The 12,865-nt window shown below is 47.3% G+C and overlaps 7 protein-coding genes across 7 annotated transcripts; 4 read left to right on the top strand and 3 right to left on the bottom strand.

The window, feature by feature from the left end:
* Nucleotides 1-128: 128 nt before the first annotated feature.
* Nucleotides 129-587, top strand: BABINDRAFT_13619 (mRNA splicing protein; the record flags this gene model as incomplete). Its single annotated transcript, XM_019127100.1, has 2 exons — nt 129-134; nt 197-587. The coding sequence occupies 2 exons, from the start codon at nt 129-131 to the stop codon at nt 485-487; spliced, it is 297 nt and encodes a 98-aa protein (XP_018985362.1). The 3' UTR covers nt 488-587.
* A 406-nt stretch (nt 588-993) lies between these two features.
* On the top strand, nt 994-1,782 carry BABINDRAFT_8212 (uncharacterized protein; the record flags this gene model as incomplete). Its single annotated transcript, XM_019132756.1, has 1 exon — nt 994-1,782. One exon carries the CDS (start codon nt 994-996, stop codon nt 1,780-1,782), a length of 789 nt encoding a protein of 262 aa, XP_018985361.1.
* A 683-nt stretch (nt 1,783-2,465) lies between these two features.
* Nucleotides 2,466-3,587, bottom strand: QCR2 (ubiquinol--cytochrome-c reductase subunit 2; the record flags this gene model as incomplete). Its single annotated transcript, XM_019130489.1, has 1 exon — nt 2,466-3,587. The coding sequence occupies one exon, from the start codon at nt 3,585-3,587 to the stop codon at nt 2,466-2,468; it is 1,122 nt and encodes a 373-aa protein (XP_018985360.1).
* A 534-nt stretch (nt 3,588-4,121) lies between these two features.
* BABINDRAFT_161673 (uncharacterized protein) lies at nt 4,122-5,581 on the bottom strand. The gene has a single exon (XM_019128944.1). It carries the CDS (start codon nt 5,555-5,557, stop codon nt 4,178-4,180), a length of 1,380 nt encoding a protein of 459 aa, XP_018985359.1. The 5' UTR covers nt 5,558-5,581; the 3' UTR covers nt 4,122-4,177.
* Nucleotides 5,582-5,995: 414 nt separating this feature from the next.
* On the top strand, nt 5,996-7,126 carry BABINDRAFT_161672 (cationic amino acid transporter). The gene has a single exon (XM_019128943.1). It carries the CDS (start codon nt 6,115-6,117, stop codon nt 7,048-7,050), a length of 936 nt encoding a protein of 311 aa, XP_018985358.1. The 5' UTR covers nt 5,996-6,114; the 3' UTR covers nt 7,051-7,126.
* A 175-nt stretch (nt 7,127-7,301) lies between these two features.
* Nucleotides 7,302-8,141, top strand: BABINDRAFT_138905 (uncharacterized protein). Its single transcript, XM_019127120.1, has one exon. It carries the CDS (start codon nt 7,407-7,409, stop codon nt 7,854-7,856), a length of 450 nt encoding a protein of 149 aa, XP_018985357.1. The 5' UTR covers nt 7,302-7,406; the 3' UTR covers nt 7,857-8,141.
* A 503-nt stretch (nt 8,142-8,644) lies between these two features.
* ULP3 (SUMO protease) lies at nt 8,645-11,574 on the bottom strand. The gene has a single exon (XM_019128942.1). The coding sequence runs from the start codon at nt 11,519-11,521 to the stop codon at nt 8,786-8,788; it is 2,736 nt and encodes a 911-aa protein (XP_018985356.1). The 5' UTR covers nt 11,522-11,574; the 3' UTR covers nt 8,645-8,785.
* Nucleotides 11,575-12,865: the final 1,291 nt, after the last annotated feature.

Genomic DNA, 12,865 nt, shown 5'->3' with positions numbered 1-12,865 from the left:
GGTTGTTAATTATCACGTGCACTGAGTGAAAGGTTTACATCACGCAGATCTCGCATCGGCTTGATTTTTGATCCCCTCCAAACCAATACCTTATACCGTACTAGTTCTTCCGTATAAAACTACGAATCATGTCTGTATGTCTGATCACGCCACCTGCTCTTTTTCAGCCGCATTTTCACAATACTAACACCGCCAGTTTACGCCCACCAACCCTAAGCCGTTCTTGAAGTCACTTATCAACAGGCCAGTCATCGTGAGATTGAAGTGGAACATGACGGAATACAAGGGAACCCTCATTTCCATCGATTCCTATATGAACCTCCAATTGGACGAGGCGGTGGAATACGTTGACGGTGTCAAAAAGGACCTCTTGGGGGAATTGTTCATCAGATGCAACAACGTGTTGTATATCAGAGAGGCCGCAGAGGATAAGCCTGACAAGATTGCCGAAGCTGCCAATTTACAGGAGGATGAAGTCATGGCCTAGAGACTGTAGAGTTTTGTACATTAGAAGCGCATTGTGCTTGGTTAGAGTGAATCATTAATACACTTGGGGACATATCGAACAATAGGTGTAGAAGCGAGGGAACCACTTCAAGATGAGGTGAAAGACAAAATACTGGAGGGTTTGGAATACAGACAGCACTATGTATATAGAGTGCTCAGTTTAAAACGTCAACGCTTTGCTCGAAAACTTGAGTGCCGAATAGCAAAAGCCAGGTTTTATTCTTCAAATTCAAAAACTATCATTGTTGGCGTACTGCCAATAATACTCCTCTGGTCCTTAAATATAAATGGGCTATTTATTTTCCCTTGTAAATTCTTGTAACAGTACAGAGCCTCAACCTGTTTCTGGCAAAGTCCTTTACCGTGCGTATTACTTAGACCTGGTGTCTGGCAATTCTGCAAGCAAAGGCATATTTACGGTTACATTTATCGGGGCTACTGGATCTTAACCAACCCCAATCATCATCCCTGTCATATAATCCCATAATGTCATTAAGACCAGAGGCGTTACTTTTGAGCGGGGTGAACAACCTCAGCACCCGCGACATCCAAGCTTACGTCAGATCGCACTTGAGCGAAGCAGACTTGGATATGACATTCAAGATCGAATGGGTGGATGATGCCTCCATTGTGTTGGCTTTCAAGTCCGAAGAGACCGCGTTGACCGCGTTGTACAAACTTTCGGAGACCGATCTGCAGGTTGAGATGGAAGCCGAAACGTTGGTGGGCAAGAAGTGCAAGCCGTTTGTTAAGAACCTGTTCGCGGCGATGCCAGCCCAAGACGAGGATGCTATGGCGACCGATGAGTCACCGGGTGTTTTGACTGTAAGAAGAGCGATGGATTCAGACAAAAAGGTGAAAAACGCTAAAGAATACTCCCGTTATTACTTGTTGAATGGTGAGCCCAACTACAGAGAGAGACAGGGTGGGCACCGGAACAAACGCAGCGACAGACACTCGCATAGGGAAACAGAGAAGACTGACCCTTCAGAAGACTTGTTCCCTGTCAAGCTTGGTGTAGACCCTGCTGTGATTGCCGAAAAGGCGGAGTCCAAGAACGATCTTTTTGGCTCGCTCGAAAACCGCCTTCCGCCAAAGAGATACACCGAGAGACCCTCCCGGGCGACTGCTGCCGATGAAGATGATTTGTTCCCGTTGAAAAAGTCTGCCGTCAGAGAGAGATCTAGATCACGCAACAGCCAGACCGATAAAGAGGTTAGAAGAAGATCCCGGTCGCCCGCAGGAAGAAGTCTCGCGTCTGCGATGGGCCTTTAGCAAAATGTGCATTAATGTATTATTAGAATTAGAGATGTGTAACCTGTAGTTCAGGGCTGGTGTCAACTTTAGGAAGAGCTAGTCCGGATGACCAAGATGTTTTAGCGGGCATGAATGTCACTATGAGCCAAGTGATTCTCAGGGAGATTCAGAGTACGTATGAATATCAGGAGACTAACCAGCAATCGGGTTTGATTTGCAGACGAAAGGATCTTTACAAACCGGTTTTGGTGGGCATATTCATATCCAAGGGAATGTAGCATTCTGTTGCAAAGTAAACCTATACCGCGTCAATCGCCACTATATGATCAATCAGGTTTGTCTGTCTGTCCAACTCCCTAACTTGCCTCCTGGTGTTACTCTTTCAACGTTATTAACAAAGCTTTTCGTTTTTTCATACAGATCAGTTTGTCAGCTCGTCGAAATCGGACCCTATCCGGCTTCCCCGTATTAGCTAAATTCTTCCCAGGGTGTTTCAACATGTCGTTGCTGTCCTACATCTTGATTTGGTTTCAGAAAGGTGCTTTCTATCTAGAATGCTATATATAAATAAGGGGAAAAGACGAAGGATTTTTGGACCCCAGTCACCGTAACGAGCGTCTCAGACACTGCCCCGGTCAGGACACAACTTGTAAGCCATCTTGCGGATCGTCTGGGGGTGGAATGGATGTGATATGAGATATTTACAATTCATCGGCGAATGGTAAGATATCGGTGTTACCAACGGCAACGTAGGAGAACTTACCGAGTTTGGCAGCTTCGGCGCCGGCAACATTGACGTTGACAGAGCCGGTCAAGGTCTGGTCCTTCTGCAAAGCAACGGCCAATTCGGCCAACTTGAGGTTGGAAGCAGGGGCGGCCTTGGCCAACTTGGCAGCTTCCTTGATGCCGGCGGCGACAGCGGAGGCGTTGGCGCCGGAAACGGTGATGGTGAACAAACCAGCGTCATTGTACTTGTATAATTGGGAAGAGGCGTTGACACCGCCCTGGATCTGGCCCAACGGGGAGACGGCGGATGGGAGGAAGACAGAACCCAAGGTGGCAGCCAAGACTTCGTAGGCAGCAAAGTCAGCGGTCTTGACTGGAACACCAATAGTGGCGACGTTCTGGCCAGAGGCTCTGATTCTGGATTCACCCTGGAAGAAGGCCTGGGAGGAGGCAGCTGGGGAGCCGGCTGGCAACTGGGCGAAGCCGAATTCAGAGACGAATGACGTCAAGTCGGCCTGGTCGACACCGGAAGCGACAATCTCGATGTTGGAAGTGGTGAACAATTCCTTGGCGGACTGGACAACCTCCTCATTGGAGATTGCAGCCTTACCGTCAAAGTATAATGGCTGGCCGTAGCCCTTTCTGAAGGCCAATTCGTGCAACTTCTCAAGGGCCTTGAACTGGTTGTCGGAGTTAGCGACGGCGGCGTCGTTCAAGGCGGTTGGGAGGACAATCTCGTCAAAGTAATGAGGTCTAAAGGCACCAGACTTCAAGTTGTTGGCCAAACTCTCAACAAAGTATGGCAAGTCTTGCTTGAAAAAGACAGTGTTGAGCACAATGGCATCTCTGGTGACCTGAGCGTTGAAAGAGGCACCCAAAAGCTCAGCCTCTCTGATGAATCTCAAGTCAGACTTGGCACCGTTTCTTTGGAACTGATATCTGGACAACAAGTGGGCGAGACCAGACTTGCCGGTCTTGGAACCGCCGTTGATGACAACGGACAACTTGGACAACTTGCCAGAGGACTCTCTGGTGGTCAACTTGACTGGCGAGGCAGCAGAGGCGAAAGAGCGGGTAGCAATTCTGGAAGAAAGCATGGTATAGGCTAGAGGATGGAGATGAATAGGTCGTACTACGAATCGGGCAATTTGTACATCTTGAAGTTAGGTCGCGTAACCGTTGATTTTTCGATAGTGAGCGGCTAAGATTTTCTGGCTGCCAAACGAACGGTCTGTGATTGGGCCGCTTTGGCACGGGCTCGGTCGCGCACGCCCTGTGGTGGGATTTTTTTCGTTCACTAAATTACTTAAATAGGTAATAACCTGATCTCCTGATATGGAGATGGTCTTGTAAGCATGTCCGAGGGATAGGTTGGGTAAGTATATTCGGAATATTGGTCTAGGTTTGTTAAACCATCACACTGCTGGGCTATATGACTATAATTGGAAGCAATGTAGCTATAGATCTTTATCAGAGCGGGAAACAGAGACTTAGGCTGAAGAATGATACCAGCCGCACAATACATATCTAGGACGACAAGACGGACAAATCTTGCAGACCCCCATTATATTTAATACAAACCAAATACTCCAAAGTCAAAATAACTTGTTAGTCAGGTTTATTGGCAGTCCCGACCATTTAAAATTAAATTACCTACATTAAATATTCATTGAAGAAAAAAACTCTATCATTGCTTTTGCACAAACCGGGTGCGGTAGACGGTTGGTACGTGGACCCAGGCCTTATCGTCGGTCTTGGCGCAGTTGGCCAAGCGAAGGGAGTTAAAAATATGCGCCTTCATCAAGCCTTGGTCTATGAGCGCGACCAATATATTCTCGAGGAGCAAGTCATTCTGGGGACCTGTTTGACCGCTGGTATGGGAAAAAAAGTCGTACAACGCAGGGAGCGGGGGTTGACCCAGGGACGGTGTCGCGGCGACGCGTAACCCCACGAGCAAGGCGTCGTAGTGGAGCTTTGGCGAGGCTCCAAGATTGAGGTAGATTTTGCGGAAGAGGTTGCGCACGATGAGGATCTGGGTCTTGGAAACGAGCAAGGTAAGCACCTGGTGCTGCGTGAAGATGGCCTCGTGCTGATGAAGGTGCGCGTTGAATGCGTAGATGTTTCCACGTGCCAGATGGTGGTATAAAGGCTGGTAGAGCTGAAGAATGGTGCGGTCGGCCAAAACTGAGTTGAAATTGAGTTTCTTGCCGAGCACAAGACCGCAAGGAACCAAGTAGCGCAAAATTCGGGTGTGGTTGGGTCCTGGGACGTGCGGACAGTGGTCCCAGGCCCATTTCAACGCATCATACGCCTGGACCAAATTCTGGTTGATCAAGTAGTAGCGCCCAAGCCAGTACTTATATTCGAGCTGCAACGCGAGCGAAAACGAACCCCAAGCCAAGGGAATCGTGCGGAGGTTCAGGAAGATGTTGGCGCACGACATGGGTGCGCCGATGGTGAAGTACACGCGGCAGAGTTGGTTGACCAAGAAGACGATAATGCACTTGCGGTCAGTGGGGTGGAGCGCGGGATCGATGACGTAGTTTGGATTGGTGGTGAATTCCTGTTTCATCTCCATCACCACACCCGTGAAGACACTCGTCAAGGCAGACTTGAGGAATGTGAGCCGTGGAAAGCCATTCTCTCCGCCGCCGGTCGCGCGATCGCACTGCTTGCACAACGCCATGGCAAACTTGGTCATTTCCACAACCGTTAGCGTGAGTTTCGGCGCGAGCTTCGGGTTATTAAACGCAGTACAGAGCGCCTGGAAATACTCAACAACGAGATCCACCGACGCGAGCTTCGAGGACGGTGCCACATCCCGGATGTATCGGAGCAACGCAGCAACTAGGTTATTTAGCGCGTGAATTTCATTGCGGCCGTTGTTGGCGTTTATGAGAGCATTGAGCTGCTGGGGTGTCCCGTACCGCTGGAGTTCCTGCTGGAGCGCGGGGAGCCGTCTATTGATCATCGGGTCAGGCAGAAGAAGCGGCGAGAGCTGCTGCGGCTCTAACACCAGCGTCTGGAAGTGGTAGTAGATCTGCTGGAGGTATTCGTCAACAGACATGTGTGATGCTTATATGTGATCTATGTTACGAGAAACGGCAGGTTATGCGATATCTCTTGTACGGGTAATATCATGTTTTAATGCCCTGCACGGATGGGTTTCTAAAACAGACAGGCGTATAATCATGTGACATTCGTTGAATGATAGGGCAAAACGTCGATATTCTTAGACTCTGGTAAATCTACAAATCTACAAAGCTTTGTAGGGCAATTTATTGGCTATAAAACATCTTTTATTTAGATTCATGTGTTTCAATACAATTTTGGAAGTCGCATAAGGCGCATAGGCTCTCTTAGCTTACAGTGTGAACAGCCAACGTAGGGCCAGTATGACTCGAAGCCTGTACATAACTTTTTTCGCTATATATTTCCGTTTTCTCACAAGCTGGAGTCACCCAACCACCCCTACCTATCGCTCCGACGAGCAAGTTCCACAAATCGCTGTGCCACTTGCAGTCACCTACATATGCGCCTTTCATGAAAATTTTGTAGAGATGTAAATATCGCTATCGCTTCTGCTTTTCTTTATTTCTGAATATCTGCTCTTCGTTTATACTCATGGCCCCTCCTCCCCCAATCATCATAGACGCCCAGGCCGTCAGCGGAATCACTGGCTCCATCTCCTTAGCCTGCTGGATCATCGTTTTCGCCCCGCAAATCTACGAAAACTTCTCGCGCAAGTCCTCTGAAGGGTTGTCACTTTCCTTTCTCGTGCTCTGGCTCATCGGTGACGTTTTCAACATTTTAGGAGCCGTTTTACAGCATGTGTTGCCTACCATGATCATCTTGGCTGTCTACTACACCTTGGCTGACGTCGTATTGTTGTGGCAGTGTTTGGCCTACCGCGACCGCACCGAGATCAGGATTGACGCCTCCCATCTTTCCCCTGCGAAGCCTTTGGGTGGCGATGTTTTGGAAACCGTCATCTCCCGCTGCAGCACCCGCGAAGAAGAAACTGACATCAACGATACCTCCTTGGAAACTGACCCGTTCGGTGTTTCCGCTGCCAAAGCCGCTCCCCGTACTTCCACAATGCGCAGCGTGCTCATCAACACCTTGATGGTTGTGCTTGTCATCTCCAGTGGCTTAATCGGTTGGGCCCTTACCTTACCGGCTGGATCTGACTTACCATTACCAGAGCAGCCGGAATTGGTGTTTGATCCGTTGGCACAGTTTTTCGGCTGGCTTTGCGCCATCTTCTACCTCGGCTCTCGTATCCCGCAGATTGTTCTCAACTACAAGCGCAAGTCCTGCGAGGGTATTTCCTTCATGTTTTTCCTCTTTGCCTGCTTAGGTAACATGACCTACACCATCTCCATCTTGTGCATCAGCACCTCCCCCAAGTATATTCTCATCAATGGCTCCTGGTTGTCCGGCAGTATCGGCACCTTAGGGTTAGACTTGATGATTTTCGCACAATTCTTCATGTACTCTCCTGAGGAAACTTCTGACTCCGAGAGCGAGTTTCAAGACTACGGCTCCCTCCAAGAATAGAATGGGTACCACAAAAACTCCAAGGTTATAAATCAGAGTCCTTGTATTAATGAATGAAATGATACGTAGAAATACCCTCCCGATCCTTGTAAGCTGTAAGACATCTTGGTACGTGGGACTCCAAACCGTTCCGGTAGGTACAGTACCCCCCATTCTGACTTACGGCACGTGAGGCGGCTATGTAGCCCCTATATTAATCACGTGATGTAATCTAACTGAGCCCTGCCGAGATCAACGGTTTATGGATATTTCCGAGTCATCCCACAAACAGGTTTATTGCTTGAAAACTTCGGTTCTACCTGGAAAGTTTTTACATTTTTACCCCCAAACTATCCGAACGTCTCCCGCAAATTAATATGGGCCAAGACTACACGCCACCTACGGGTGTTCCTCCCACATGGGGAAATAAAGAGCAAGCCCCACCAACATACAGTGCAGAGAACGACACCCACCTGAGTTCCTATCCCCAGCAGGCCCACCATCAACAGCATAGCTATCAACAAGAATCCAACCAGGAGAGTTACCAGCAGCAGCATAGCTACCAGCAAGGACCCAACCAGGGGGGTTATCAGCAGGGCTATCCTCAGCAGGGCTATCCTCAGCAGGACTATCCTCAGTATCAGCAGGGCTACACTCAGCACCAGCAAGGCGGCTACTATCCTCAGCAACAGCGTGGCTACTATCAGCCTCAGCCCCAACCGGTCTATATCCAGCAGCCGGCGCAGCGGTCGGGCCAAGATGACTTTATGACCGCCTGTTGCGCAGGATGCTGTGTCCTACTTACCTTGGACATCTGTCTCTTCTAAGCGCAGCACAGTAGTCTGTAGTATGCTTGATATCTCCATTACCCTAAAACCATTCTCTAATTCTTTGATTCCTGTGGCAAACTCCTGTCGGCGATGCTACTATTGCAAGATGTTCTCTCATAGGTTTCAGCTCTTCTCCCGGGGCCCTGGGACAATGATCTACGCTCTATCCTCTTAAAACAATCTCTTCCTTATGGTTTCTACCAAAGTGTAACCTGACATACAGTGCTAGTGATTTTAATGAAATGCACGATATAATACCTTAGTGTAGTAGTAAGGGTCTTAATGGAGTGAAGGCTTCGCTTAATTCTCGCCTTTCCAGTAAACGTTGCTGCCCTCTACCTGACTTCTATCTCACATATCCATCCAAAATACAACCTATTAGTCTTCCAGCAACCTCAACAGCGCATAGCTGAACTAAGAGATATGTGCTTTGATAAGTATAGTTCTTGCCTACCGGTGTGTATTGGTTTACAATGAACTTATGCTGTCCTTGTTTACAGTGTATCCAACACATGCCGTTATATATCGCGCTGAATATTAACATCTTTGTGCATTTGTACCTACTTGGAAAATGGTAACAGCTTACTTTACTTACAATACATGTAGGAGGGAAGAGGTGATAATATCGATGAAAACCGATATTTTGGCATTACCCGCATATAACTGTTATATCTCATATCTATATATATATTGTTGGATATTATTAAATACGTATAATTTACAAACATATATTGAAGCTTATCTTATTTAAAACTCATTATATCCTCTAAATCAATCATACCGAACTATTGTCATTATAATATATTAATGCTTTATATAATCAATCACACATATACACTCCTGATTATACAAACTCTAAGTATGTTTCGGTTATCGAATATAGCCAGCACTCCAGGTTATGCCGGCCCGCGGCCAGAAATGCCGCATTAATTACAACTATTATCCAAACCGGAGAGTAGATCCTTGAGGATTATTTCACGAACCCCAGAATAATCCAGTACTTCCTTTTTTAGAAACTCCTTGATGATAATCTCCAGTTGGCGTGTGACCTTTGTGTGAGGAGATGGAAAGAGCGTGTTCAAAACCTTGTAATGGGAAGGATGAATATGCCTTGAAGCGCTGGTGGTCACTATGTTCTTGATATCCTTGTTAACAATTGGAACCACCTGTTTGTTTCGACCATAAACCAACAAAAGACGCGAAAGTATATCGGTGTTGGATGCAGCGTCATGAAGGCCGAAGGCCCAGGGTGTGCTCCGAGTTAGAGTTGCAGAAGAGGCATGCTGCATTAACTCTTGGAAGGTGGCTTTTTTATCGAGCAAAAGCCCACTCAGCGAGGTGTTCGTTCCTGCCTTTCTGCTCCGACTTTTGTCAACACCTTTCCTCTCTGCCCCATCATCCGCTCCACCTTCCGACTTCCGACTCGGATCATTCACATTAGAAAGGGTTTTCTCGTCCACCATTTCAATGTCACTATCGTCGCTCAAATTGCCACTTGTCACCTCTGTTCCCAAATCTCTCGGATGGCCAACCTTGGCAACTTGGCTTTCGAGTAACCCAGACAAAACGCCTTGATACTTCGCTCGAATGATTCCACCCGTTACTCTACCGAAAAAGGAGCTATCTTTAGTCTCGCTCTCCCAGTACGCAACCATTGCGTCTGGATGGTCTAAAAACTTTTGGAGGTTGTGAATCACGCGAACCCCACAGTCGATGTAGTTTTTTTGATGTGGAACGTCGGCCCTTTTCACCACAAGCTGCTTTTCCGGATCCGCCAACGTGACGTTGTGTTTGCTCAACAAGGCAGCGGCCAAAAAGTTGCGAAGCGGGTCCTCAATTTTAGGATGTGGAATCCCAAGAGAATCGCATACGTAGATCGTGGCATGGGGTAGCAGACTGGGGGTTGGATCTGGGGATGGAGGCTGTAAATCCTCGAGACACAGCACCTCATCATTGTCGTCATCGCTGTCGATGATTTCTGGCGTGGAGCAATCTAATTTATTAGGCGCTTGTCTTTTGTACGATTTTTGCCCAGGCTTTTCCGCAACAACTTTCGACTGCATGAAAGTTTCTAAAATTTGCGACTTAATGGGCTGGTCGGACCGCGAGGTCTTAGGTTTTTCAGAGGGAGATTTCTTGTGAGTAGAGTATTTTGACACCCTTTCCAGGTTTTTAGCCTTCGGGGGATTCCATAATCCCAGTAAGCCAACTATAACGGCACAATACCAATGGTCTTTCTGGTTGATGGGCAAAATGACGCTTTTGTACTGGAAAAGATCGGGGGTCGCTTTGCCTACCCACCGCAACACATCGGTGTAGTCGCCTCCGCTCGCCATGATCTTGGTGAAGACAAAGGCCGATAGCACAAAAACATCAGTTTCTTGGAGTGTATTGCAGGGGTCTTCAGTCGCCTGGTCAGCATAGTATTTGGCAAAAAAGTCGATCACGGTGTCGTTGACCCAAGTCCTAGGGGCCAAACTGCCGTGGTCAGCCACAGTGATGGTGATCTGGGAATTGTCCCTGAACTTGTAATTGAGCGAATGATCAAAGGGGAAATTCAGGAACCTCAAATCGCCTAAACTCTGGTGCTTTTTACCACCATCCTTGGTCAGTCTTAACTTCCGTTCCGGAAGAGGCTTTTCCTTTACCGTGGACGAGGGGGTGCTCAGCTTTCGTGAACTTGGTGTTTCTTTCTTGGGGTGCGGCAGCCCAATCACATATGTGCGACGGTATTCCTCAACCAGCTCATGATTATGTCCCTCGATAAGCTCACGACTGAGCTCTCTGTCATTGATGCTGGAGCTCTCAACCAAACCAGTGATCCCGGAAACCTCAACAACATCAGTTTGGCTACGCTCTTCAAGCTGACTATCCTCAAATACCTCGTCGACCACTTCAACGTAGCGATCCCCAACCAGTTCAACCTCGCTATCTGCCACACCAGTGTCACGGGCCCATGTAGCGAACGTTGGGTATTTATCATTCTTGGCCAACGCAGTGAGTCTGGCTACCTCTTTACACATTTCTTTACTCAGAACTCTGCTCGTAGTCCACTTGCGGTTGACCTTCTTCATTAACGGATCAATGGTACGGCAAAAGTCACGCGTGCCTGGCGCGCGCACGTGGAGGAAGCTCACGATGGAGACCCCATTCCTCTTGCACCGGAACGCCATGAGAAGATCCTCAGCCGCGTAGTGTATCAGGAGGAGGTCGTGTTTGGGGATGATGCATCGCGCGTCTCTCTCCTTATTCATGAGAAAGAGATATTCCGCAGTTAACTCTATGCTGGAAATATCCGTTCTTTTTTTACCCTCAAAACAAACCGCCAGCGGCATTAACGTGCATTCTGTGACGGCCCCGGTGAAGTACGTGATTTCCTGGCCATTCATGTCAAGTGCGCTACGCTTAATACCCTTGTACGTCCGGGAAACCCTGGCGGGGTGGAAGACACTAAAATCGAACCTCAACGGGTTCTCGGACGTCTTTTGCTTTTTGGGGTCAAGCGTGACGTAGTCATCTTCCACAACGCATATCTCGGAAGACGTCGGCACTCTGATGGGGGTTCCTTTGCTCCGGGCCTGTTTCGTCCCCAATCGGTTTTGGGGAGTCCGAGAGAAACTGGCGGCTACACTTAGACGCTTTCTTGGAAGTTCAGAGCCCATTGTGTGCGCATCGGGGGTGGGTTGTATCAGGAGTGATGAATAAATGCGAAGGGTCTTTGATTGTTGTAGTAACGTATGCGAGGGTTTCAGCATTATTATTTTTTTCCTTTTGAGGTTGAGGTTCGGCGCGGGCTGTGACAGTGCAGGAGATCTGATAGAGGGGAGACTAGACCCGGGCGAGTCAAAGTCAGGAATGAAAATGGAGTATTTGTTACTAATTGGATAGGTTTGTGGGAATTCAAAATAATGATTGTCAATGGTATGGTTATCTTTTTTACGGCCGACTTAGAGCGCTTCGTCTTTAACTTGTAGGACAAAACTGAAGTTGTCTGTGAACGACTCTGATAACTCGTTGCACCATTACCATAAATCGCAAAATCAGCAAAGTTATATATTTACTTTTTTATACCGTTTATTCTGTTTGTATGTATACTACTGAAAGGGGCTTATCTTGGAATATTCCGCGAGCGGACAGTTCGCGCGATTCAGGCAGGTATGTACATGAAATACTCCATCCTTGTGGTATATCTAGTAGGTAATAGTAGATACCGTTAGCTAGCTAAAAGAGAGTACTTTTCATATGTAAGATATCCACAAGAGAAGGGTGGTTAACAGCCTTATATACTGAGACGGATATGATTCCAGGGTGTCCGCTTATCGGAGGTAAGGAGATAATGGACGCTATCTTCTGTCCGATTAAATGGCACCTTCACTATAATCATAATGGTAACAATGAAGAATACAAATCACAATAGCTACATCTATTCGGTGAAATATAGACGGATAACCGTTATTCAGAAGCCCCTAAAAAGTAAATCAAAGATCAAACTTAGACTGCTATAGAAAGCTCCTTGAATTCAGCTCACGGCGTCGAGATTTAAACCCAGAATTTCAATACAGTGACATATTTTCGGCATTCAAGGCCTTGATTGAAAAGATAAAAGTAACTGAAAACAATCTATGTGCGTCCTTTCAAGCGCGGGTATGTCAGCTCCAGCATAAAGGAGGGTTAAAGTTGAATTCTAAGCATCCAGTGACTCAGTAGTCTGATTTCTAACCCAGTCAAATAGCTTTCTATTGAGGTACAAGGGATGTCTGCGATTTTATAGATCCTCCTGGGAATACTACAGCCCCTATGATTTACCGTGGAAACCGAACATGCATTCCTCACGGCTGGGTGCTACCCAAGAATAGAGAGAAAGATTTCATGGTTAACATTACTATTCAATTGTTTATTCTTGGTATCTCACTTTATTCCAATCTTTGCCGCATCGTAACAATGCAGATGCTTCCATTCACCCAATAAATAAATAAAATATCCCCAAATAATTCAAGTACGTTTAA

Source organism: Babjeviella inositovora (assembly GCF_001661335.1).
Source record: "Babjeviella inositovora NRRL Y-12698 unplaced genomic scaffold BABINscaffold_6, whole genome shotgun sequence".
Lineage (NCBI taxonomy): Eukaryota > Fungi > Ascomycota > Pichiomycetes > Serinales > Babjeviella > Babjeviella inositovora.
The sequence above is the reverse complement of the archived record's forward strand: the minus strand, read 5'-3'. Positions and strand labels throughout refer to the sequence as shown.

Excerpts from the sequence above, each read along its gene's own strand:
- BABINDRAFT_161673 (XM_019128944.1), bottom strand. The coding sequence starts at position 5,557 with ATGTCTGTTGACGAATACCTCCAGCAGATCTACTACCACTTCCAGACG.
- BABINDRAFT_138905 (XM_019127120.1), top strand. The coding sequence starts at position 7,407 with ATGGGCCAAGACTACACGCCACCTACGGGTGTTCCTCCCACATGGGGA.
- ULP3 (XM_019128942.1), bottom strand. The coding sequence starts at position 11,521 with ATGGGCTCTGAACTTCCAAGAAAGCGTCTAAGTGTAGCCGCCAGTTTC.
- BABINDRAFT_161672 (XM_019128943.1), top strand. The coding sequence starts at position 6,115 with ATGGCCCCTCCTCCCCCAATCATCATAGACGCCCAGGCCGTCAGCGGA.